At 40.8% G+C, this 25,637-nt stretch overlaps 1 protein-coding gene across 2 annotated transcripts in view; it reads left to right on the top strand.

Annotated features, from left to right (window-relative positions):
- The window catches only part of RBMS1 (RNA binding motif single stranded interacting protein 1), a 104,623-nt gene that overhangs the window by 13,633 nt on the left and 65,353 nt on the right, over positions 1–25,637 (top strand). For both annotated transcript variants that reach the window (XM_084811612.1, XM_084811601.1), the window contains exon 2: positions 22,030–22,205. In XM_084811612.1, coding sequence (XP_084667738.1) covers positions 22,030–22,205 — 176 coding nt within the window. The remainder of the gene's footprint in view (positions 1–22,029; positions 22,206–25,637) is intronic.

The following is a 25,637-nucleotide window of genomic DNA, read 5'->3' as shown; positions in this document are numbered from 1 at the left end:
GCTAGAAAATTCTTGTCCATTAATAAAAAAACATGTTTTCCCCCTTCCCCCCCCCAACCCAAGGGGGACAGAATCCTGTCCTTGCTGCCAGTGAAAGCCTATTTTCAGCCTGAGGCCTATAGGGGGCAGATTTGCTTGGAGAACTTGCAGCATGAGACACGCATTCTCCAAGACTGATTTACACCACAGGTAGGCAACCTGGTACCCTCCAGATGTTTTGGACTACATAAGAACAGCCCTGCTGGATCAGACCAAGGGTCCATCCAGTCCAGCATTCTGTTCACACAGTGGCCAATCATCTGTCGACCAGGAACCCACAAGCAGGACACAAGTGCAACAGCACCTTCCCACCCATGTTCCCCAGCAACTGGTATACATAGGCTTACTGCCTCTGGTACTGGAGGTAGCACATAGCCATCAGTACTAGTAAATATCGATAGCCTTATTTTCCAGGAATTTAACCCCTTTTTAAAGCCATCCAAATTGGTGGCGATCGCTACATCTACATCTTGTGGTAGCAAATTCCATAGTTTAACTATGCACTGTTAACCCCATAATGCCTGGCCATTGGTCATTTTAGCTGGGGCTGATGGGAATTTTGCTCCAAAGCACATGGAGGGCACCCTTTTATATTCTCCCCAAAGGAGCCTTTAAACTCAGTGATGGACACATGCTTTGCATACAAAAGGTCCCAGCCTCAGTCCCCCGCCTGTTCAAGTAAGGCTGGGGAGAACTCCTGCCCAAAACCCTGGAGAGCAACTGCCTGTCATTGTAGACAGTACTGAACTAGATGGACCGAAGTCTGACTTAGTCGAAGGCAGCTTCCAGTGTTCCTGTGTTGCCCCCTTCACAGTTTAAAGGTTTTCTAGATCAATTCTAGTGCTGCAGTCTGTGCCCCGTCTTGGCTGATGGCACTACTTTAGTAGCCCTGTCCTCATGCCCCTGCTATGGCAGCCTTGCTCACATGGCCATTCCTCTTTCAGCCTTTTAAAAAGACCTATAGCTTTCTGTGAAAGAGTTCTGATGAACAGCCTGATATAGTTTAACAAAAAAATTCAGTGGATTCTGCAGGTCGGATTCTTCGAAATCTGAGCTCATTTTAGCCCGTCTCAAATTTCTCCAGCATCCTTAGCTACAAGACTGTCCTTGTGCATTTATTTGCTTATTACATTTCTATGCCACCAATTAGCCAAAGCTCTCTGGACAGTTCACAAAACAAACTTAAAAGTATAAAATACAATAACTCAGTGAAACATCACATAAAAATCATAAGTTTAAATCGGAATTAAACCAAAGTAGGAATCAAAATAAAAGCTGACAGCATTGCAAAGAATTAAAAATCCAATAACACAACTTTAAAAATTGAAGAACTAAAAACCCTGGGAAAATAATAAAAGTCTTCACCTGGTGCAGAAAAGACCACAATGTAGGTGCCAAGCGAGCTCTCTGTAGAGGGCATGGTTGCCACCACTGAAAAGGATCTTAGTAGCCACCCGCCTCACCACATTCAGCAGCGGGATCATAGGGTCTGGGCAGACATATACGGAAGGAGGCAACAATGTTTATCATACGTTGATTATACTGGAAAGTTTATAGAAATGTATTGGGTGCTTGCCCCAATATTTAACATTTGCATTGACTTCATATGAGTTTCAGTGGTATGTTGCTGGTACAATAATCTGTTGTTAAGGTACTAGTTGAGCGCAACTAGTAATTAATACAATTATGTAGAATTGCTACATGGAAGCCCAGCCAGATGATGCTTCATGATGTGCAAGAGCTACATATTGAGAAACAGATAAACATTACAATCAGGAGATGAGAAGTTAGAATGATATACTTCTTGTTTATGGCAGGTTGACAAGTCCTCTTGTGCAATAGAATTAATTCATAGAATTAATATTCTTGTGAAGAATACTATCATTCTTGCTCATGAGTGTAGGGATCTTGTCAGTTCAGTCCTAAATACATACGTTGATAAGTCAAGTGTCTTGCAAACATCAGTACTCTTAAAGTGATAGACCTGATTAACATGTGGCTTTAGCTAGCATATTAAAATACGCCACCACTTGTGCAACCTGTGAGTGCCAGTTTCCTTGGAGTGACCTAAGAGCGCTAACAGTGAGGTGTGGGGGGGGAGCTTGAAAACAGTTTTATAAATCATTTTGAAATGGATAGGTTTAATTGCCATTTATCCTACCTCTGTTCGAGGCTAACCATTTCCCATTGTGTTTATTATATTTATTTATTTATTTATTTATTTATTTCATTTCTATACCGCCCAATATATGACATTTTTGTTACTCTTACGTGACATTTATTGAAAATCATATCTTTACTATTCTTTAGCCAAATCACCACCTGGTAAATGTGTTCAGGAATGCAGCATTAATCAAGGTTGTGATATCATTGAAACACCACTCACTTAAGTGTGGATGAGGCTAATTTGATTTCTACATGGTGATCTAGTTGAAATAAGTGATCCTTATTTGCATCAGATGTTGTAAAGCCTCAAGCTACAATTGACTACATTTGGGGGCATGTGCTGAGATCATGTGGATTATCTGTCATGTGAGAAATAATGCTGCTGATAGAACACAGGGCTTGTACTTGTGGCTACTTATCTCTGAGTAGCTAGGTCCGCCATGTTGCTCAGTTGAAGTGTGAACCCAGCTACTTCAGAGTAAATGAGGTACAAGTTAATCCCACTGTGAACTTATATGTTGCTTTTGGTTCACCTGAATCAAATACATATTGGGCAGTATCCAGTACTGCCACTGCGCTCCTGCTGGTTCTTGTTGCACTTACAAGACCCATCACTTGTGCAACAGGAAGTAGTGCTTCCTAAAGGATCTCCGGAATTTCTGGAATGGGACAGATCAGCGGAGTTCTCTTCTGCAAGCTCCGCTGATCTGCCCCATTCTAGAAACAAGTGTCTTGCTCATTTCTGATTGCTGCAGGATCCATTACATTCCAGTTGCACTAGTGGTGAGTCCCGCTAGTGCATGGGCAGTGTTGTATACTGCCCATTGATTATTCTGTATAACATACATTTTTGTGGAGGAGCACAGCATCCTCCCTGCCTTACAATAATTTTACTTCTTTAAACTATTTTTAGACTGTTCATTAGTGAAGCAGGCTACCAGTGTAAAATATAAAATCACATTTAAAAAAAACCCAGAGCAGAGAAAATAATATACAAATTCAGCAAAATACTACAGCAAATACATATAATTGATACATGTACTGGTCATGTTGGTGTAAGGGCCACTTCACACTCTACAGTTTTAGGTGTGTATACAGAGACCCAGAATTGGCTGCAACTCCCTCCCAAATTTGTATTTATTGGCTGCGAAATAATTTGGGAAATATATCAAAGAAATTAATGGATATGGCAATGAGATCTTTTTATTGGACTAGATTTTGTGCAGAATATTCATGTTTAAACTGCAGATTACAATAAATTCATTCTTTTTAATCTAATCATATTGTGTTTTTATCTATTGTTTTACTATAGCATAAACAAATTCCAACCTGAGCTCAGTCTGTCAATAATGTTTATATTAGGCTGCAATCGTAGAAACGCTTACCTGGGAGTAAGTTTCATTGAACTTCCTAGTAGACATGTATAGAATTGCACTGCAATTCTTTTAAAATTTACAATTGAAATAGTCTTGTCTATTATAGTGATGCCCTAAATTTTCTGAAGCCATTATTGCCATTTGGGTGTCCTAAGTATCCTCCCATCTTGTGCACTGAGCATCTTGGCAAATCATTTGCCATTTCCCCCTTTTATCAAGTAGTGACTTTTATCCAGAAGAAGAGTATAAAATCAGTTTACAGAATTTCGTGGTTGACTCTTTCAGTGGATTTTCAGATTTTTAAAAATTATTATTCTGGGGCAAGTCCGATCATATATTCATAATTTCAGCTATTCTAGCAATACATCTCTAGCCTTGCATGTTATTAATTTGAGCTAGTGTATAATACCATTGATTAGTAAGTTTATAAAAAATTACTCTTTGACTGCAACTTAAATGAGATCTTTGAACCGAGATACACTGCCAATCTTCATTAGTAATAGATGTTCTCTAATCCTTTTCCCAGACATTTCTAAACTTTTCAGTAAAGGAGTCCAAGTTTAATTAACACTGTATAAATGTTTAATGACAAACTCTTCCCTTCATTATTAAATATTAATAATGATCAACATTGGCTATCTACAAAGATTATATTACCTAGAAGTTTGTAAACTGTATTTTAATTGGTTATATTGGGTTGCATCCAATTGTTCCCTTCCTCTAGAGCAGGGGTGGGCAACTTCTGGCCCTCCAGAAGTTTTAGCCTACAACTCTCATGAACTGTCACCATTGGCTATGCTGGCTAGGACTGATGGGAGTTATAGGCCAAAACATCTGGAGGGTCACGAGTTGCCCACCCCTGCTCCAGAGGAAGGAATACATCCAGAGAAAGTGAACCTTTAGAGCTAACCCACTGGAGGGAAAAAATAATTAGCCCTTTTTCAAAACTTAGTCTTATGTCTTCAAAAGTTATTACCTCCTGATCATGATACAATTCACAACATCTAAATATGTTTGATATTTGAAAAATTAAAAATGGTTTTTGCTATCAATAATTCGATGGTTTCTCTAATATATGCCAAGGAAATATATGGTGCCAAAGCCGATCTATATTTTCCCCAAACCTTAATGACACTTGACCTTATCCTTCTTCTAGTATGTGTAATTGTAAGACTGACCTTTTTAAAACCACATAATCCATTCTCTCAGGCAGGACTTGTAGTCCCTCATTACAACAGTTCAAAATAGATAAGTGTGGACACAAGTGACAAGATGAAGCAGAATGCAGTGCTTGGAGTAAGGCCAACATGAACATTGCTACAGTTACAAGGATGCTATAGTTCAAGGATGCTATAGTTTCATCATCACTTTTCCTAATATTCCTGGGAATTACATATGCAACCATGTGCAGTTCATTTTGGCATACAAGACTTGTTTGGTGCTAAGGAGATCACAACATCCCCATCTGCTTCTACCAAGCAGAATTCAAAACAATTTATGGCAGTTGATCAGTTAGTGTGGTATTGCTTTAGGTAATATATCTTCAAATAACCACAAATAAAAGGTCTTCTAATCTTATTTTAAAGAAAATGCTCCATAGCTGTTAATAAACTGGGTTAATTTCTCAAATATTCATTTCAAGACAAATTTTGAATATTACTTAAATTTTAGGTTGAATCATGAACCAGTTATTGCCCTGTAACTTGCCAAATATGTGTTTTCTTGAAAAGGTAATTTTAAGTATTTTATTCAAATGAAGGATAAAATTGTGCTTAAATGCATGAGTTTGTAACATAGACATCTGAGCAATGATTTTAGAATAGCTAAATAAATTTATTTTATTCTTAAAATCTGATAATGGCTGGAACAAGAAATGCCAATGACATTTTGGGGTAGATTTTTATGATTAGTTTTAAATGTTCACTCAAGAAAGGCAGGTTCTTGTATATGGGGCATTCTACCACAGAATTATTATCTTCAAACACCACCCATTTCAAAGAGAATGGCCCAGGCCTGGTGCTTTTTAAATGATGTAAAATTTCTAACTCTTCTGCTGCTGTTCTGTGATTTATAATTTCAGAGTAAAGAGGAAGTGTTGCAATGCATTCTTTAAAACCAAGATGTTACTAAGAAATATGATTCTCAGGAAGTTTGGAAATTTAGCTAGGTCAAGCATCATGTTCAGTCATAACATTCTGGAAGTTTGAAGGTTGAGCTGAAGAAACTTACAGTGCAATTTTATACAAATCTACTCAGAAGTAACTCCCACTGAGTTCAGTGGGACTTACCCTCAAGTAAGCATGTTTAGGATTTCAGCCTGACAACATTTATCAGGAGCTGTGAACTAGAAACTTGCAAGATTCTGACATTTGCAAACCCTTAAAAAAAAACAAGCTAGTTTTACCAAGTATATCATTTCATTTATTAACTTGTTCATTCTGTGTGACCAACATAGCTAAAACAAAAAACAAAAAAACCCCCTCTGGTTTAAGACAAACTTGTCAGATTAAGTGGTAAATCTACCAGAAAATGTTGGGAAAAATCCTAAGCCATTGTGCCTAAAACATTTCATTTTCTTAGAACCCAAATTTGTTCTTGGGCTCTGCTGAAGCACCAAAGACAGAGGGGTTAAAGTTAAACGCGTTACTGATGCCTAATGTGAAATTCAGCCCAAATGTTTACCATGCTCTGGCAGTTCTGACTAACGGTAGCAGATTTTATTTCAGAAAAATGACGAAGTGTAATAGTCTTTTCTGAGCCTATTGGAAAGAGGCAAAGGTTTGATGTTCAGTACAAACAAACACGATTGATTCAGATTGTCCTATCTTTTGTGTTGGAATTGTGTTGGAATTGCCTCTGAAACCGTTCAGATAGTATAAGCCACAACTCATCAATGGGAAGCTCCATGGAGACTTCAAATAGCTCTGCATTAGTATAAGGATGTTTAAAGTATATTTTCTCTGAATAACTGGCCTTGTTAAACTACATTTACATCCTGTTCTTCTCTTTTCTTTCAAACTGCAGTTATGATGCAAAAATGCTATGCCAAGGATATCTGTTCTAAGATTCATCTGATTTTTTTTTTGCAAACTCCCTAGTGTTGGTGGCACTGGGATTGTTGCTGGATTGTTTTGTCACAGGATTTGACCACAGATGGATTTTCTGGCTGACACAGGATCTGCCATGTTTCTATTTATTTTGTTTACATTTTGGAGTGAAAAATGTGTGTTGAACATATGGGGGCGAAGTTGTATCTGGGCACACAAACTTTGCTGGTATATTCTTAACTTCAGTTATGATATAGTTAGGGTGCAATCCTATGTATGTTTAGACAGAAAAAAGTCCTACAACTCCCAACACTCTCCAGCCAGCATGGCTAGTTGGGAAATGCTGGGAGTTATAGGACATTCCTCTGTCAAAACATGCATAGGATTTCACCCTCAGTATGCTGAATCTGAAAGACCACCTACTGCCATGGAGCTTGTCCATATGTTAAGTAAGGTCTGCATTGGAGGCCATTTTTTAAGTGCTGCCACCTTCAGAAATGAGTTGCCTGGTAAGGAGAGATAGGGCCTTTTCACTAGTAGTGCCCCGGTTATGGAGAGCTGATCCAATGGACCCTCAGATGGCACTGAATTTGTTTGTGTGAAAAGGACAGGTAAAGACACTTGTATTTTCTCTTTTAATTTATAACTTTATTTCTGCTGTGTTCTTGTTTTACAGCTGCTTTTATACCTGTTTTTATCTGCTATTTTTTCTGCTGTTGATTCTTTTAACTGGCACTTCATGTGAACTTGTCTAAAATTATTTTATTTGTATTCATTCACTACGCGTCTTAGAATCTCTTTAAATAAGCACATAATGATAAGCCAGGATTCTTGTCATACTGAGAACAAACAACATGCTAGTGCATGCTGCCAGTTTGATCCTCCGTTCACATGAGTGGGTAAAAGACTAATCAGGAAGGGATAGTTTATTGTGATGTCTGAACTGGGATACCAGTTTGTTGCTCCCAAACAAGCCACAATTCATGAGCCAGAAATAAACCCTGGCTTATAGTTATGTGCAAATGTGGCCATACTGCTCATTTGGATTTTTGGACATTCTATTTTTATACTGCTGCTGCTTCCTATATCCTGCTGTTTTCTCATAATAATGAACCATATTTCCAGTCTTCCCCTGTATTGGTTGCCTGTGCACATGAAATACCTGTGAAATGGAGATTGCTTTATATTGCTTTCAGTGGTAGTGGGGACTTCATAAGCAGCCTGTAGTCCACAGAAGCTTATGCCATAATAAATACATAATATGGACTATAGTAATGTATTTTATTAAATAAAAATTAAGGAAGTAAATCTCTTGGTCTTTAAGGTGTCTCAAGACTTTCTTCTGCTGCTGCAGAAAGAGGCTACCCACTGGAAATTGGTCCATTAGAAGTTCTGCTATGCAGTATGCAATACAACACAGACAGGGAGGCACTGGGTTAGATCCTTGAAACCATGGCTATAGTTGAGCTGCACAAAATGTAGTTCCCTCTGATCCACCCAATGATTCCTGCAGTGAGGCTGCAACTGTGAGGAGGAGTCAGTTGTGGAAATCTGGGGAGAAGGGACCTTGAACAAACATAAGTGTTTTTCCACTTGTGCAGATATTCTTGAATGCAAACCAGTGGTTTTGTGATGCAGCTTTATCAGCAGTTTGTCCTTGAACCTTACTTTGAACAATAATGGGGTGGATGGGTGAAAGGAAGAATATATGTGGTTAAAGGTTTAGTTGATTTATCTTTAAATGTATTAAACCTTTCAGCTGTAATGTAAACACTGCCTCATAAGTAGAAGCTAACTGGGAAAGGAGTCTGCTTCTGTCTCTTTTTGTCATAATAATTTTTTATACATTTGAAATACCTTCTCTGTCAAGGAGATCAGTGAAATACTTACTAGCATATGTTGTTACTACTATATCTTGGTCTTTGAAAATTCTTTCTAGCAAGTAGTTATTTGTTGTTGTTGTTGCTTATTCAGTCAGTCGCTTCCGACTCTTCATGACTACATGGACCAGCCCATGCCAGAGCTTCCTGTCAGCCGTCGCCACTCCCAGCTCCCCCAAGGTCAAGTCCATCACCTCCAGAATGTCATCCATCCACCTTGCCTTTGGTCGGCCCCTCTTCCTTTTGCCTTCCACTTTCCCTAGCATCAGCATCTTCTCCAGGGTATCCTGTTTTCTCATTATGTGGCCAAAGTACTTCAGTTTTGCCTTTAATATCATTCCTCAAGTGAGCAGTCTGGCTTGATTTCCTGGAGTATGAACTGGTTTGATCTTCTTGCAGTCCAAGGCACTCTCAGAATTTTCCTCCAGCAGCATAGTTCAAAAGCATCTATCTTCCTTCGCTCAGCCTTCCTTATGGTCCAGCTCTTGCAGCCATAGGTTACTATGGGGAATACCATTGCTTGAACTATGTGGACCTTGGTTGTCAGTGTGATGTCTCTGCTTTTCACTATTTTATCAAGATTTGTCATTGCTCTCCTCCCAAGAAGTAAACGTCTTCTGATTTCCTGGCTGCAGTCAGCGTCTGCAGTAATCTTTGTGCCTAGAAAGACAAAGTCTGTCACTGCCTCCACGTTTTTTCCCTCTATTTGCCAGTTATCAATCAGGCTGGTTGCCCTAATCTTGGTTTTTTTGAGGTTTAACTGCAACCCAGCTTTTGCACTTTCTTCTTTCACCTTTGTGATAGGGTTCCTCAGCTCCTCCTCGCTTTCAGCCATCAAAGTGGTATCATCTGCATATCGGAGGTTGTTAATGTTTCTTCCAGCGATTTTAACTCCAGCCTTGTCTTCATCAAGCCCAGCACTTCGCATGATGGTGTTCTGCGTACAGTTTGAATAGGTAGGGTGAGAGTATACAACCCTGCCGTACTCCTTTCCCAATCTTAAACCAGTCCGTTGTTCCGTGGTCTGTTCTTACTGTTGCTACTTGGCTGTTATACAGATTCCTCAGAAGGCAGACAAGATGACTTGGTATCCCCATACCACCAAGAACTTGCCACAATTTGTGATGATCCACACAGTCAAAGGCTTTAGAATAGTCCATAAAACAGAAATAGATGTTTTTCTGAAACTCCCTGGCTTTCTCCATTATCCAGCGGATATTGGCAATTTGGTCTCTAGTTCTCTGCCTTTTCTAAACCCAGCTTGTACATCTGGCAATTCTCATTCCATCAATTGCTGGAGTCTACCTTGCAAGATCTTGAGCATTACTTTACTGGCATGTGAAATAAGCGCCACTGTTCGATAGTTTGAACATTCTTTGGTGCTTCCCTTTTTTGGTATGGGGATATAGGTTGATTTTTTCCAATCTGGTGGCCATTCTTATGTTTTCCAAATTTGCTGGCATATGGCATGCATCACCTTGACAGCATCAACTTGCAAGATTTTAAACAGTTCAGCTGGGATACCGTCATCTCCTGCTGCCTTGTTATTAGCAATGCTTCTTAAGGCCCATTCAACCTCACTCTTCAGGATGTCTGGCTCTAGCTCACTGACCACACCATCAAATCTATCCCCGATATTATTATCCTTCCTATACAGATCTTCCGTATATTCTTGCCACCTTTTCTTGATCTCTTCTGCTTCTGTTAGGTCCTTGCCATCTTTGTTTTTGATCATACCCATTTTTGCCTGGAATTTACCTCCAATGTTTCTAATTTTCTGGAAGTGGTCTCTTGTCCTTCCTGTTCTATTATCTTCTTCCGCTTCCGCGCATTGCTTGTTTAAAAATAATTCCTTACCTCTTCTGGTTAACCTCTGGAATTTTGCATTTAATTGGACATCTCTCCCCCTATCACTGTTGCCTTTTGCTTTCCTTCTTTCTTGGGCTGCTTCCAGTGTCTCAGCAGACAGCCATCTTGCCTTCTTGGTTTTCTTTTCCTTTGGGACGTTTTTTGTTGCCGCCCACTGAACAGTGTTGCGAACTTCTGTCCATAGTTCTTCCGGGACCCTATCTACTAAATCTAGTCCCTTAAATCTATTCTTCACCTCCACTGCATATTCATGAAGAATATTAGTGAGCTCATATCTAACTGCTCTGTGGGTCTTCCCTATTCTCTTTAGTCTGATTCTAAATTGTGCAATAAGAAGTTCGTGATCTGAACTACAATCAGCTCCAGGTCTTGTTTTTACCGACTGCATAGATGTCCGCCACCTTTGGCTACAAAGGATGTAGTCAATCTGATTTCAGTGTCGACCGTCTGGTGAAGTCCATGTATAAAGTCGTCTCTGAGGTTGTTGGAAGAGAGTGTTTGTTATGCACAGGGAGTTGTCTTGGCAAAATTCTATCAGCCTATGTCCTGCTTCATTTTGTTCTCCCAGACGATGCTTGCCTGTAATTCCAGGTGTCGTTTGACTACCCACCTTAGCATTCCAGTCTCCTGTAATGAAAATAACATCTTTTTTTGGCGTACTATCCAGTAGGTGCTGCAGATCCTCATAGAACTGATCTACTTCTGCGTCTTCAGCATCTGTGGTTGGGGCATATATTTGGATCACTGTGATGTTAAATGGCTTACCCTGAATTCGAATTGAGATCATTCTGTCATTTTTTGGATTGTATCCAAGCACTGCTTTAGCCACTTTATTATTAATTATGAGGCTACTCCATTTCTTCTGTGGTCCTCTTGTCCACAGTAGTAGATCTGGTGGTCATTTGATGTGAAGTGGCCCATTCCAGTCCATTTCAGTTCACTGACACCCAAAATGTCTCTATTTAATCTTGACATCTCCCCAATAACCACATCCAATTTGCCCTGGCTCATAGATCTTACATTCCTGGTTCCTATGGTGTGTTGATCTTTAGAACATCGGATTCGTCATTCACCACCAGCACCATCGGCTGCTAGCCGTCCTTTCGGCTTTGAGCTAGCTGCGTCATCGCATCTGAGGCTTGTTGAACTTATCCTCTGTTCCTCCCCAGTAGCATTTTGACCATCGTCCGACCTGGGAGTCCCATTTAGTTTCCCTGGCAAGAATACTGGGGTGGGTCGCCGTTTCCTTCCCCAGGGATCGTATTTAGTCTGACCTCTCTGCCATGACCTTCCCGTCTTGGGTGTCCCTTCACGGTTTAGCTCATGACGTCATTGAGGTGCTCAAGCTCCAGCACCACAACAAGATAATGATCTCCTTTGCTGAAGAAGTAGTTATTATGAAGGTACTAAATGTAAGAACATTAAGTTTGGATTTATTGCTATTTTGAAGACCAAATACAAGGGTATTTTAAAAAATTGTTTTAATATAATATTGATGGCTGCTAACTGACAAAATGACATTACTAGGTGCAACAATTTGCAGCGCAATCTCTAAAATTGGGTGTATTTTTGTGTGGCAGAATTGAAATCGTTTAGAATTCATTTCATAGCGATGCCAAATGGTAGCATGTTACATGCTCTTAAATTATCTATAATACACTTTCGCATTTATTTTTCTTACAAGCATGAAGTTTAGGATTGACAAGTATGGCATAATAGTCCTTTTAAAATATTTATTTCCACTAATTCAACACTTTTGGAAAGATTACAGAACGAGTGCCCATGTATTTTGAATGGCTATGTCAAACCACGTCTGCAAGCCCTTAGTTTCCTACCAAATAGAATCAACCTGATGGTCATCTGGTGGCATTTAAGTGAAGGACAATTACTGCTTCACTTCAAACCTTCTTAAGTTCAAGGCCATTTTATATATACAGACATTTATCCCAGTTTAATCGCTGACTAAGTCTCTTGGGCATATCATCAGGTTTGAGGGTGGGGGAGGAGGACTGTTTTCTCTTGCACATATTTTAAAGCAATACCTGCTGGTTTTTCATATGTCAGAACAGTGGCTTAATAAAAGTCATGAAAGTTAAATGGACTAAAGCAGATACTTCACATTTAATTCCTTATTGGAAGCTGAATGCCAGTTGTTCCAGTCGTTGTGACTTTCATTTAGCACTTCAGTCTAAGACGGTTTTCACATAGGTGAAGCCATATGCTGTCTCATCTTCAACCAAGTAATATGTTGGATGACTTGGATACCGAAAACAATCTCTTCCTTCCCGAAGTTTCAAGGATATAATGACATTTCATATTCAGCTTCTTAACTGTAACAAGCAAGTATTTGCTTTTAGATTGCTATCAGTATATCTATGCTAGTATGCAGTATTTCAGATTTAATTCCCTAACTGGAGCCATAAATGGGCATAGAATAATAGAATAGTAGGGTTGGAAGGAGCCTACAAGACCATCAAGTCCAACCCCCTGCTCAGTGCAGGAATAGAAGTCAGAGCATCCCTGACAGATGGCTGTCCAGCCTCATCTTGAATGCCTCCAGTGTGGGAGAGCCCACTACCTCCCTAGGGAATTGGTTCCATTGTCGTATTGCTCTAACAGTCAGGAAGTTTTTCCTGATGTTCAGCCGGAATCTGGCCTTCTGTAACTTGAGCCCATTATTTTGTGTCCTGCACTGTGGGATGATGGAGAAGAGATCCTGGCCTTCTTCTCTGTGACAACCTTTCAAGTACTTGAAGAGTGCTATTATATCTCCCCTCAGTCTTCTCTTCTCAAGGCTGAGAAAAATCATGCCCAATTTTTTCAGTCTCTCTTCATAGGGCTTTGTTTCCAGTCCTCTAATCATCTTCATTGCCCTTCTCTGTACTGTCTCCAGAGCAGATAGTTTAACTTTGTGGATTAACAGAGCAATCAAATCTGGAGCTGGGAGGAGCAGAGCAGTGGATCCACTGCTGCACCCCAAGCAAACTAGGATGGAAGGTGAGGGTGGCTCACCCCCTTTTTTTGTTATGCAAGTTCCCCATCAGTGTATCTGAAGAACCCAAGAATTGCTGCCTGTGACCTGCCACAAAATGTCCACAAAACACAAAAGCAATAAAATACAGAGGCAAAGACCATAGATAAAACAACCCTGTAAACAAAACAAATGATAGACAATCATTTGTGTGATCAGTGTGGCTTAAACAAGTCACAATGGCTTGTTTAAACCATGGTGCATGCTGGGCATGATTTGAATAATCACCACCTGGGTGCAGCTTGTTGTGTCATCCGAACCCTGGCAGCATGGCTTGTTGGAGGGCTAAACAACACTCAAGACAACCCAAAACAACAGACCATGGGTTATTTGAGGGTTGTTTAACCCTCAAACAAGCCATGCTGGCCGGATTTATTTATTTATTTATTTATTTATTTATTTATTTAAAGCATTTGTATCCTGCCCGGTACCATTAAGATCTCAGGGCGACGTACAGATAAAATCAATTTAAACAGTATAAAACAATAAATAATTTAAACAGCTAAAAACATATTAAACCATGGACAACCTAATACCAATTAAAATCTAAAATAATAAAACAGTTAAAACAGTGTGCTACTTTAGGGAATTCAGTTAGCCCTCGAAGGCCTTGGTAAAAAGCTATCTTTTTACTTGGTGCCAAAATGAGACCAATGTCTGTGCCAATCAAGCCTCCAAGGAGAGGGCATTCCACAACTGGGGGACCACAGCAGAGAAGGCCCTCTCCCATGTCCCACCAAAGTGTATGTCTCACACTGGTGAGATGCCGAGGAGGGCCCCTCCAACAGATTTCAGTCCTCAGACAGGCATATATAGGGAGAGGCATTCCCTCAAATATTGAGGTCTCAAGCCATTTAGGGCTTTAAATGTCATCATCAAAACCTTGAATTCCGACCAGAAGCATATTGACAGCCAGTGCAATCCCTTTAAAACTGGTGTTATATGATTTTTATAAGATGTTCCAGTCAGCAGTCTAGCTGCTGCATTTTGCACTAGCTGGAACGTCTGAGTTGTCTTCAAGGGCAGCCCCATGTAAAGTGCATTGCAGTACTCTAATTGGGAAATGACCAGCGCGTGCACTACTGTGGCTAGGTTATCCCTCTCCAGGAAAGGCCATAGTTGGCCGATCAGCTGAAGCTGGCCCCAAGTACTCTGAGCCACAGAGTCCACCTGGAGCTCCAGTGACAGGGGCGGGTCTAGGAGTACACCCAAGCTACACACGTGCTCCTTCAAGGGGAGTGTAACCTCGTCCAAGACAGGTCACTTTCCCAGTTCCCAAACTCAGGAACCACCAATCCTCAGAGCTTCCGCCATGTCAGGATTTAGCTTCAGTTTATTGGCCCTCATGCAGCCCATTACAGCCCCCAGGCACTGGTCCAGCACCTTCACTGCCTCAGTCGACTTCGTCAACAAGGAGAAATAGAGCTGAGTATCATCAGTGTACTGCTGACACCCCACTGCAAAACTCCTAATGACGTCATCCAATGGCTTCATCTAGATGTTGAACAGCATTGGGGATAGAATAGACCCTGTGGCACCGCACAGCTTAATAGCCATGGGGTAGAAGAGGAATCCCCCAATACCACTCTCTGGAATCGGCCCTGCAGGTAGGAGTGGAACCACTGTAGCACAGTGCCCCCAACTCCCATCCTGCAGAGCCGATCCAGTAAGACACCATGATCAATGGTATCAAAAGCCACTGAGAGATCCAGGAAGATCAACAGGGCAGCACTTCCCCTCTCTTTCACCTGGAGTAGGTCGTCAGTCAGAGCAACCAAGGCCACTTCAGTGCCATACCCTAGCCTGAAACCAGACTGAAATACGTAGGTCCAGATAATCAGTTTCCTCCCAGAACGTCTGAAGCTGCCCAGCCACCACACACTCAAGCACCTTGTCCCAAAAGGGGATATTAGCAATGTGGCAATAGTTCTCACATACTTCTGGGTGTAGGGAGGTCCTCTTCAGGAAAGGGTGCACTACAGCCTCTTTCAAGGCAGCAGGCACCACCCCCTGACAGAGGGAAGCATTTACCGCCCCCTGATCTCACCCAGCCAGTCCACCCCGCTAGATTGCATTAGCCAAGATGGGCAAGGGTCAAGCTTATATGTGGTGGGCCAGACTGATTCAAGCATCTTCTCCACATCATCAGGCTGCAAAAACTGAAACTTGATCCCAGGAAACATAACCAGACGGAACACTGGACACCTACCCAGACTGCGATAACTGTGGCATCAGCTTATGAACAAAGACGAGCAACTTTCTCCTTGAAGTGCCTAGCAAATTTATTACAGCGAATGATTTGGAACACATGACAAGCCATGCCCAGGTGGTGATTATTCAAATTGTGCCTTGCCCACACTGTGGCTTGTTTAAACCCTGGTGATTGTGCAAACCAAGTCAGTGGGAGTGCAGCCAGTAACATGGTTGCTGCTGCATTCTGGACAAACTTCAGCTTCCAAAGATTCTTTAACGGTAGCCCCATGTAGTGTGTGACAATAATCCACTCCTGATGTAGCAAAGGCATGTATTGCCATAGCCAGGTTTAACTTTCTCAGAAATGGGCACAGCTGTCATACCAGTCTAAGCTAGGTAAAAGTACTCCTGACCACTGTTGCTACCTTATCATCCAGATGCAAAGCCAAGCCCAGGAGTATCCTGAAACAGTAAATCTAATTTTTCAAGGGTTGAATCCCTATTCCCTACTGTGCCTCCCTCCTGACCAGAGCCACATCTGTCTCATCTGGATTAAGCTATTGAGTCATCTGACTCAGAATAAAAATGGATTCAGCTGCTATTTGTATATGCCATGCAAATGTTTGTAGTGATCTTCAGCTTTAGTTACAGATGTCAAGAGTCCCTCAAATTTTAGGTGAAGTTGTATGTGTTCATAAACATTTAATTGAGGTAAAAGGTCTGTGTTTATGGCCTGCTGTCTTTGGATAAAGCATTAAACCACTTTACTCTGCTCTAGCTTCAGGTTGAGTCAGTACCTACTGGCTCTCAGCATGAATAGCTTTTATGTTCCTAAAAAAATAACTTTACTGAAGTAGTATGATTGAACAATATGTGTGATGTTCTTGAAGTTAAGAATTTCTCAGTGTTTCCATTACAATTTTAGACCTGGAGCGTAAGAGGTTTCATACTTCGTATTTGCAGCTGGCTTCAAGTTCCAACCATGAGTGTTTTTGAAGAGCTTTAGGACATGCTCCAGCCAAAGCAGTCTTTCTTTCATTTAAATGGAAAAGATTTAAGCAAGTGCCTAACTCTCCCACTGGGACTTAAAAGTGCTTAACTTTGGTTAGAACATTTGGCTAGAACATTTGGCTAAACCTTTTTAGACATTTGGCAATGTAAATATTTGCTGTAGAAATAGAGATAGGCTTGAATGCAACTGTGGTGATTGTCTAGTGGAATAGAAACGGCTGGCGGAACAGATTTCCCCTCCCCTTGCAGCTTCCCATGCTCCCCAGGTCTGCTGGGGGACCTTCCAGGGCAACACTGGGTGGTGTGTTGAGGGCTGCAGGGGGAAGAGAGGATGGGGAAGTTCCATTGCATGAGTGACTTCTGTGACATTGGATTTAAGCCATGGTTTTTAACTTGCTGAATGGCCTAATATACTCTTAACATCAAAAATGCTTGTTTGCTCAGTTTGTAAAACCTGTCTGTGCTGATAATAGTGGATCATTTTACTTACTTACTTACTTACAACTTTTATATGCAGCTCCACATCTAAGCAGATTTTATGCCTCCTGCTCTTGTATTTGGGTGTGAAGATTTAACTGCATTCAGATTAAGTTGTATGCTTTATTCAACTGTCCAAAATATAGATATGCTAAAAGGGGCACAGAAGGAAATGTGGAGAAAAAATGTTTGGCAATAATTTAATTATAGTGCTTCTTATATACATCATATTAGAATATTTGAGATGTGACACCATAAAAAGTGTAGCTAAGCCCAAGGACAGCCTCTGACCCAAATTCATGCATTTATGAGATTCTTTAAACATGAGGGAGGAAAATGCACTTGACTCTTGAGGGCATGTGTTATCACATGTATAAGAAAGAGGGGAATCAATTCTTGCATTTCAGTTTTTACAGTCATCAGCTAATTTTTTTTGTTAACACTGAAAGTGTGCTTTTGTGCTTTGCTATTGGGTGAAGACAGGAGACGTATGATTGACTTAAAAGCACAATGTTTATCTGGGAAAAACAAAATATGAGGCCCAGAATCAGACATTCTGATGAATGTAGAATGTAAAATAATGTAATGCATGCTAGCTACCCACTGAGCTTTGCCTTGCCTTTGCTGAGCCAATAATCTTGTTCTTTGGATCCAGGAGGCAAAGCCACTTCCTTGGTTATCTAAAGCAAGTTGAAAGACACACACACACACACACACACACACACGCAGAAAGTAGCAAATACGATATTCCACTGAAGTACTGGAGACTAAGACGAAGACAAAGATCAACTTTGGCCTCTACTTTTAGAGTGTAACACACACACACACACCACTTCCTGTGGGTAAAAGGAACATGACCACGAAGTCTTAGGTTATAGACGGATAAGAACTCGGTGTCGTAGCAGCTTCAGGGATAGGAAATCAGCTGAACACTGTTAATGATAGATGGATGCCATGGTGTTTTACACAGCTACATAACATAAATGACAAATCTTGCCTAAAGGAACTTACAATCAAGGTTTTGATCAGGTGATGGGGGACAACATTTAGAATAATGCGACAGAGAGGCAAAGTAACAAGGGATCAATGTTGGCAAATGCAAATATTTCCAATGAGGACTAAGCCATTCAGCATTAGTCATCTAGCAAGTATATTGCTTAAGCCTGGAAACGTTCTCTTTTCTTCCCCTCCTCACCAGCACAAAGGAATGGATAACTTTCCATGATACTACATAAAGCAGTAGGGGAAGTATTCCTGCAGTACCTTTCTGTGGTAGACAGAACTGTAGCTATCTTCAGCTCATTCTGATTTGACAAACAAGATCAAGTGTACACAAATGGCTTTAGCCTGGTCAAAGAGAGCCAGGGGTCCTGATCATAACAGATTCATGCCCTTTAGATATCTGTAGTGATGAAGGTTTTCTGTAAAATTTTGAATTGGTAAAAATTTCCTAAGCAAATTATAGTAATCTTCACAGGGTTATTTGTATCGAAAAAATTTCAGTTTGCCCTGGAAAATGTTCTGATGCCCTAGACTCTCAGAAAATTTCTTTGTCCCACTCTCACACATGCACCCCCATCCATTCAGACATACAAGCACACAACCATCCCCAACTCGAACACCCCAGGCAACACTTACCTGGCTCCCCAGCCCCCACTTGGTTCCCACTGCCCTTCCTAGCCCCCCCCCGGTCTCGTTATCTCCCCTCCCCCAGTTTACCAGACAGAAGTGACAGAGCCCCTTTTTCTTTTCTCCCTTCTTTTTCTTGGTGGCTGGGTGCAGAACAGAGGATGGCTTTGGTCTGCAGCTGGCCACCATCTTCATTTCATAAGAATGTCCCTGAGACCCCCATGTGGCCTACAGGCATACATGGGAGATGAAGATGGCAGTGGGTGGAGGCCTTCACCGTGCTTTGAAGCAATCCAAGATGCCAGTAAGAACATTTGTTTTTAAAAAATATAGTAGGAGGGGTGGGGGCCGAAAAGGTGTCCAGGCTGCACATTGCCTATCCCTGCTCTATAATCTAATTTAGCGTGTTTAGGGTGCAATCTTCTGCATATTTAGACAGAAAAAAATCATACAGTTCCCAGCATTCCCAGCCAGCCATGCTGGCCACTGTAGAACTTTATAGGACTTGGCTGGGAAATGCTGAGAGTTGTAGGACATTTTCTATCTAAACATGCATACAATTGCACTCCTATTTTACTTGTATTTAGTAAACAACAAAGCTTTAAAAAGTACCTCATGTAATTTTTTGTCCCAACACAAGTATTTCACCTGAAATATCCAAGCGGAGAAATAAAGCACACTTCACATTATTTAAATGTCACATTATGTAGAAACTTGTAGTGGAATACTTGTAAGAATATAAAGACAATAGAATGTACTTCTCTTACATTGTTTAAATTTAAGGAAAAAACAAAGGTACTGAAAACCGTTGACATACTAATAAATTTTAGCAACCCAAAGAACTGTACATGATAGAATGACAACTATTTATCTGTTTCAATACAGTTCAGTCTCTTCCACTAAGGTTGTTAGGGCAACTTCAGTTTCACTGTCACTATTTATTAGTTCCATTTCACAATGAGACGTATATGTATTTCAATAACATATATGTATTCTCTCACATACTTGCTAGGGATAATCACTTGAAAAACATTAATTACAACTTTGAAACTGCCAAGCTTGCCTAATCCTGTATTTTCAGTTGGCATCCATTGTTTCTTACTAATGAACTTATGAAATGGGGAAAAAATTCTGTGGAAACATTTCCAGAAATTGTCCACTTTGGAAATTTTTCTGTGGAAGATTTTCCACTGGTTCTCTGTGTTTCAATTTAATAATAGAAAAAGAGTAGTATTTGATGTAGTTCATGAACAAATGATATCAAAGGATGTGTCTGAGGTTTTCTCATGGTACAGTAATAGATCTAGATCAATGATGTTGCTAACTCTTGCATAAATGGTATTTTGGTAATTTAGCTTCTATAGTAATAAAACCTATAGCATTTCATAGGCTCTTCTGAAATAGAAATGATTATCTTCAATTATTTATTTGATGTATGTATTTATTTAAAACATTTAGCTTTGCTGTTTTAAATCTGCATTTTAATTCCTTCATTGCTGCTAGGTTTTATTATGGTTGTATTGTTATACTATTTAAAACAATAAATAATTTGAACAGCTAAAGACATATTAAACCATTAAGCAAGCTAATACCAATTTTAAAATCTAAAACAATAAAACAGTGTGCAACTTTAAGGAATTCAGTTAGCCCTCAAAGGCTTTGGTGAAAACCATGTTTTAACTTGGCGCTGAAATGAAACCAATGCCTCTGCCAATCGGGCCTCCAAGTGGAGGGCATTCCACAACCAAGATGCCACAGCAGAGAAGGCCCTCTCCCACATCTCCCACCATAGTGTATGTCTTGCACTGGTGGGATGCAGAGGAGGGCCCCTCCAGCACATCTCAGTCCTCGGGCAGGCATATATAGGGAGAGGTGGTCCCTCAAATATCGAGGTCCCAAGCTGCTTAGGGCTTTAAATGTTATCACCAGAACCTTAAATTCCAACCAGAACTGTATTGGCAGCCAGTGCAATTCCTTTAAAACTGGTGTTATATGATCTTTATGAGTTTGGGTCAATAGTCTAGCTGCTACATTTTACACTAGCTGCAACTCCCAAGTCGTCTTCAAGGGCAGCCCCTGTAAAGTGCATTGCAGTAGTCTAATTGGGAAGTGATCCACGCGTGTACTACTGTGGCTAGGTTATCCCTCTGCAGGAAAGGCCATAGCTGGCCCCAAGTACTATGAGCCACGGAGTCCACCTGGAGCTCCAATGACAGGAATGGATCTAGGAGTACTCCTAAGCTACGCACCTGCTCCTTCCGGGTGATTGTAACCCCATCCAGGACAGGTCACTTTCCCAGTTCCCAGGCTCAGGAACCACCAATCCACAGAGCTTCCATCTTGTCAGGATTTAGCTTCAATTTATTGGCTTTCATCCAGCCCATTACAGCCTCCAGGCACTAGTCCAACACCTTTACCAGCTGATTCCGACAACACGGAGAAATCGAGCTGAGCATAATCAACGTATTGGTGACACCCTACCTCAAAACTCCTAATGACCTCACCCAACAGCTTCATCTAGATGTTGAACAGCATGGGGGATAGAATAGACCCTGTGGCACCCCACAGCTTAATAGCCGTGGGGTAGAACAGGAATCCCCCAATACCACACTCTGGAATCGGCCCTGCAGGTAGGAGTGGAACCACTGTAGCACAGTGCCCCCAACTCCCATCCTGCAGAGCCGATCCAGTAAGACACCATGATCAATGGTATCAAAAGCCGCTGAGAGATCCAGGAAGATCAACGGGGCAGCACTCCCCCTCTCTTTCACCCGGAGTAGGTTGTCAGTGAGAGCAACCAAGGCCATTTCAGTGCCATACCCTGACCTGAAACCAGACTGAAATGGGTACAGATAATCAGTTTCTTCCAAGAACGTCTGAAGCTGCCCAACCACCACATGCTCAAGCACCTTGCCCCCAAAGGGGATATTAGCAATGTGGCAATAGTTCTCACATACATCTGGGTCCAGGGAGGAACATTATCTTTTCCTATTTTTGAGAACTTGGCAAAATAGTATTTATATATATATGCCATGCTGTGAAATGGTGATACAACCCTATGAGCAATGTAATTGTACCATAAAGTTTTTGTCATTTACTTGCACTGCTTTAAGTGAGTTGATCTATATGCTTCCAAGGCATACCTGTGAGCATTGTGGAAGCAGTTATATCTGGAACACAGCATCGAAACGCCAAACATCAGTGTTCTCAGAGTGATTAGGCGCTCTCGCGGTGCTGTACAGTCTATGTTGTACATGCTAAAGCTGTGTTCCCTGTTCTTCCTTCTCACAGTTTCCCCTTTTACTTTGCAGCAGCCCATTGTGCCTGCCCATCCAATGGCTCCTCCTAGTCCCAGCATCACCAGCAGCAATAACAACAGCAGCAGCAGCAGCAACTCAGGATGGGATCAATTAAGCAAAACAAACCTTTATATCAGAGGGCTGCCTCCAAACACCACTGACCAGGACTTAGTAAAACTATGCCAACCGTAAGTATACATTTTGACAAATCAAGAAATATGATATGTATAAAGATAGATAGATGACTTAAATACCCACTTTGCAGGAATGGGCAACATCTGACCCTCTAGGTGCTGTTGGACTACAACTCCCATAATCCCTCACCATTGGCTCCGCTAGCTTGGGCTGATGGGGCATGTGGTTCACCATGATAGGGAAGGCAACACGTTGCCCACCGCTGGTCTAGAGCATGAAAATAGAAAGGGGAGGGGACAAATTCCTATTAGACTTACTTTTCTCCAAAAAATACTGTAGCTGGTAAGTCAAAACTTTGAGCCGGCACATGGGTACTTGCATGTTGCAGAGCATCTTCAGTTATTGGTCTGGTGAGCTACTCACCTGGAAGGACCTGTTAAGTCTGTATCAATATAAGGCTGTTGTTGGTATACTTTATTTAAAAGGAATGCTCTTAACTTTACACAAAGTACCAAACATCACAATTGTTTGGTACTTTGCATATGATTGTGATTATGTTGGGTTGGAGCCAAAGGTTCTCTTATGCAGAAGGTGTCTTCCACTCATGGAAATACTCTTTTATTCCTTGTGCAGAGGGTGTTGCATGAGAGAAACATAACTTAATCTAATAATGTCCTTCTGCAACTAGAAGCATAACAACTACAGCAGAATCTACCTATTCTAGTGCTACATGTACTCTTGTGCAAGTTCTTGCACAAACATTTGCAGAACAGTGCTAGTGGCTATTTTCCTTCCACGTAGCTCTTTGGATCCAACATATAGTGCTTATAAATGAATCAATTGGTTGTATAGAACCAGATGTAGAACTCTTCTGATGAAGATCTCCAGATAGTTGCATTAGGCTTGGGGCACTGTAGGCACTGTACATTAAATCCAGCTTTATGTTTTCCCTTACCTTTAGAGCAAAACTGTATAATGCTGTAAAATGGCCTGTATTTCTAAATTGCGTGTCATCCTTGTTTGCTTAAACTGAATGCTAAGCTCTATTGACTCTTGCTCCACTCCCATTACATGTTCAGTGTTATATGTAAAACAACACATTTTCTTGTCTTGTATAATTATTGCGTGTTGGCCTGAAAAAAAACCAGCCTGATGATGTCTGGAAAAGAAAACATTCTGTGGATTCTTGGAGACTGACTGGCATATTATGGCTTGAGCTGTTGCCCTTGAAAACAGATGTCACAATAAGCCACTTAGGCTGCAGTCCTATACTGACTTACCTGGGAGCAAACCCCATTGAATGCAATGATGCTGAGTTATAGCATAGAATTGCACTGTTGGTCCCTAAGGTGCTAAGGAGGTGTTGTCACCTCACTGCTACAAAACTGGCTTCCAAAGAAAATGTTCTACTCTCCAGTCTAGAGATGGACAATAACAAAATGATCCGAGTTTTAAGGTGCTAGGTATTAAATGATGTGCATTAGTAATGCATCATATCTTGCAAGTTCACCTGCTAAATAAAGTTTCACACAGTGTCTTGTGTACTTACCCCTAATTTTAGTACCATGTGTTGCACTAAATGAGCATAGGTTTTAGGTAAAACAAAACTTTTGGTGGCCTCTCTGTAAAAGTGTATACCGTACAACAGCTTTCCCCAACCTGTTGCCCTTCAGAAGTATTGGACTTCAGTTCCCATCATACTAAGCTAGTGTGGCCATGCTGGGTGGGGGATGATGGGAATTTTAGTCCAACACATCTAGAGGGCACCAAGTTGCAGAACGCTGCTGTACAGCATTGGATTCTGTAATGAAAATAATGTAATGAAAATAAACCTCTAATAATCAAATACTGTGTAATAGAACTGGCTTGGGTTTACAAGGAAAACTCGCTATACTTGTGTAGATATACAAATGCTTCAATATCCATTTGTGTTCTCGCATTGCTTCGTTCACTGCCTAGTTCGGTTTTGGCATAGAGCTACTGGCAATGATAAACCTGAACATGTTTTTATTTTGATTTTTTTTTCTGGGAGGTTACTTGAGAGAGTGTTATCTAATTACAGAAATGTTGTTATTGTATCTTTTTATTTGTAGCAGGACTGTAAAAATGTTGCATACTTTTTTACTAGTTTGGGCACTGGGTTGTTGGATTTTTTTTACAGATTAATGTGGAAAAGTACTTTTGATGAGGAGACCATTTCTCCTTGTCAGTACGTTTCCTCTGTGGACATCTTCCATTCCCCACTTCTATTCATCTGGTGTTTCAAACTAGTGTACTGCTTGTGGCTTTCCCTGCCAGATTGGAACAGCCTTCTGTATAGTGTGTGTCAAATACTCACCTGGGAGAGCAGATGTTTTCAGATGGCATTAGTGGAACTCTAACTGAAATTGAAAACAAAAACCCTCTGTTTTCAATAGGTTGCCCTATTTTGAAACATGAGGGTACCACTTTAGGTCTGCATTAGGAAAGCCAATTCTTCCTCCTGCTCTTTCAGTGACAGATGCTGAGACTACAGATTCTGCTGAACTGGACATTTTTGTTCAGATACTTTTATACAGTCAGTCCTTTGCATTTTCAGATCCTCATATAAACACTTTACAGAAACATAGTATTACTGGGGTGGGAGCATCTCACTGGAACAAAAGATGACTGAGGTGAATGACTGTATGAATCCTACAAGGTGCAGAGCTTAAGAGCATGTTATACTTTGATCTAAGTCTAGGACTGTGCCACAGAAATACTATGCATACAGTCTTCTCTTGGCTGCCCCCAATTCTTTTATAGTTGGGTGTCCTAGAACAAAACCGCATGTTGTAAGAACACAGGACTGCCGTTAAAGCGAGATGCCTGGTGTAGTCTTCCCTCCCCCACTGTTTAATAGGTAGTATAACTTAGGCATGTCCACAGGAGGGGTTATTCTAAGATAAAGAGTTTTTGCACATTATATTTTAGAGTACTGTGTATGAATCATGAATCAGCCTTGAAGCTTCTCTACACAAGGCATTTACTGTGTGCTCATCATTCACTGTTGTTTACAGGTTCTTTAGACGATGTCATGATGCTCCAGTTTTACTTCTGTGTCTAAACCTCAGTGAGGTTTTTTTTTAGGGCAGGGAAAATGAGGCACTGAACTGGGAAAATGAAAGAGTGTTTTTTTTTCTTATATATTTGTGCTATTCTGCTACACCACAATGCCACTTAGAGGTTATATAAAAGAAAAGCAGGAAAGGAAATGCCCCTTGTGTAGTGCTCGGATCTCAATTCTGCCACGAAACCAAAAGTAGATATGGTGGATTAACAGCCAATTAAGAGTCTCATGTAGAAAAGCTCTTGCTATATCTTGCTGCAAAAAACATGGTTGACAATGTTTGATTTGTTTAAAATCTTGGCAAAGCTAAATAGTAAAATATTGAAAACGAAGCTTCACTTAAGTCTGAAGATGATTATGGTTACCACATAGACATTAAACTGTATTGCAATTAGGA

Source organism: Heloderma suspectum, chromosome 1 (genome assembly GCF_057233095.1).
Source record: "Heloderma suspectum isolate Gila_16-S chromosome 1, 16-S_ref, whole genome shotgun sequence".
Taxonomy (NCBI): Eukaryota; Metazoa; Chordata; class Lepidosauria; order Squamata; family Helodermatidae; genus Heloderma; species Heloderma suspectum.
Note: the sequence above shows the minus strand (reverse complement) of the source record. Positions and strands in the feature narration are given on the sequence as shown.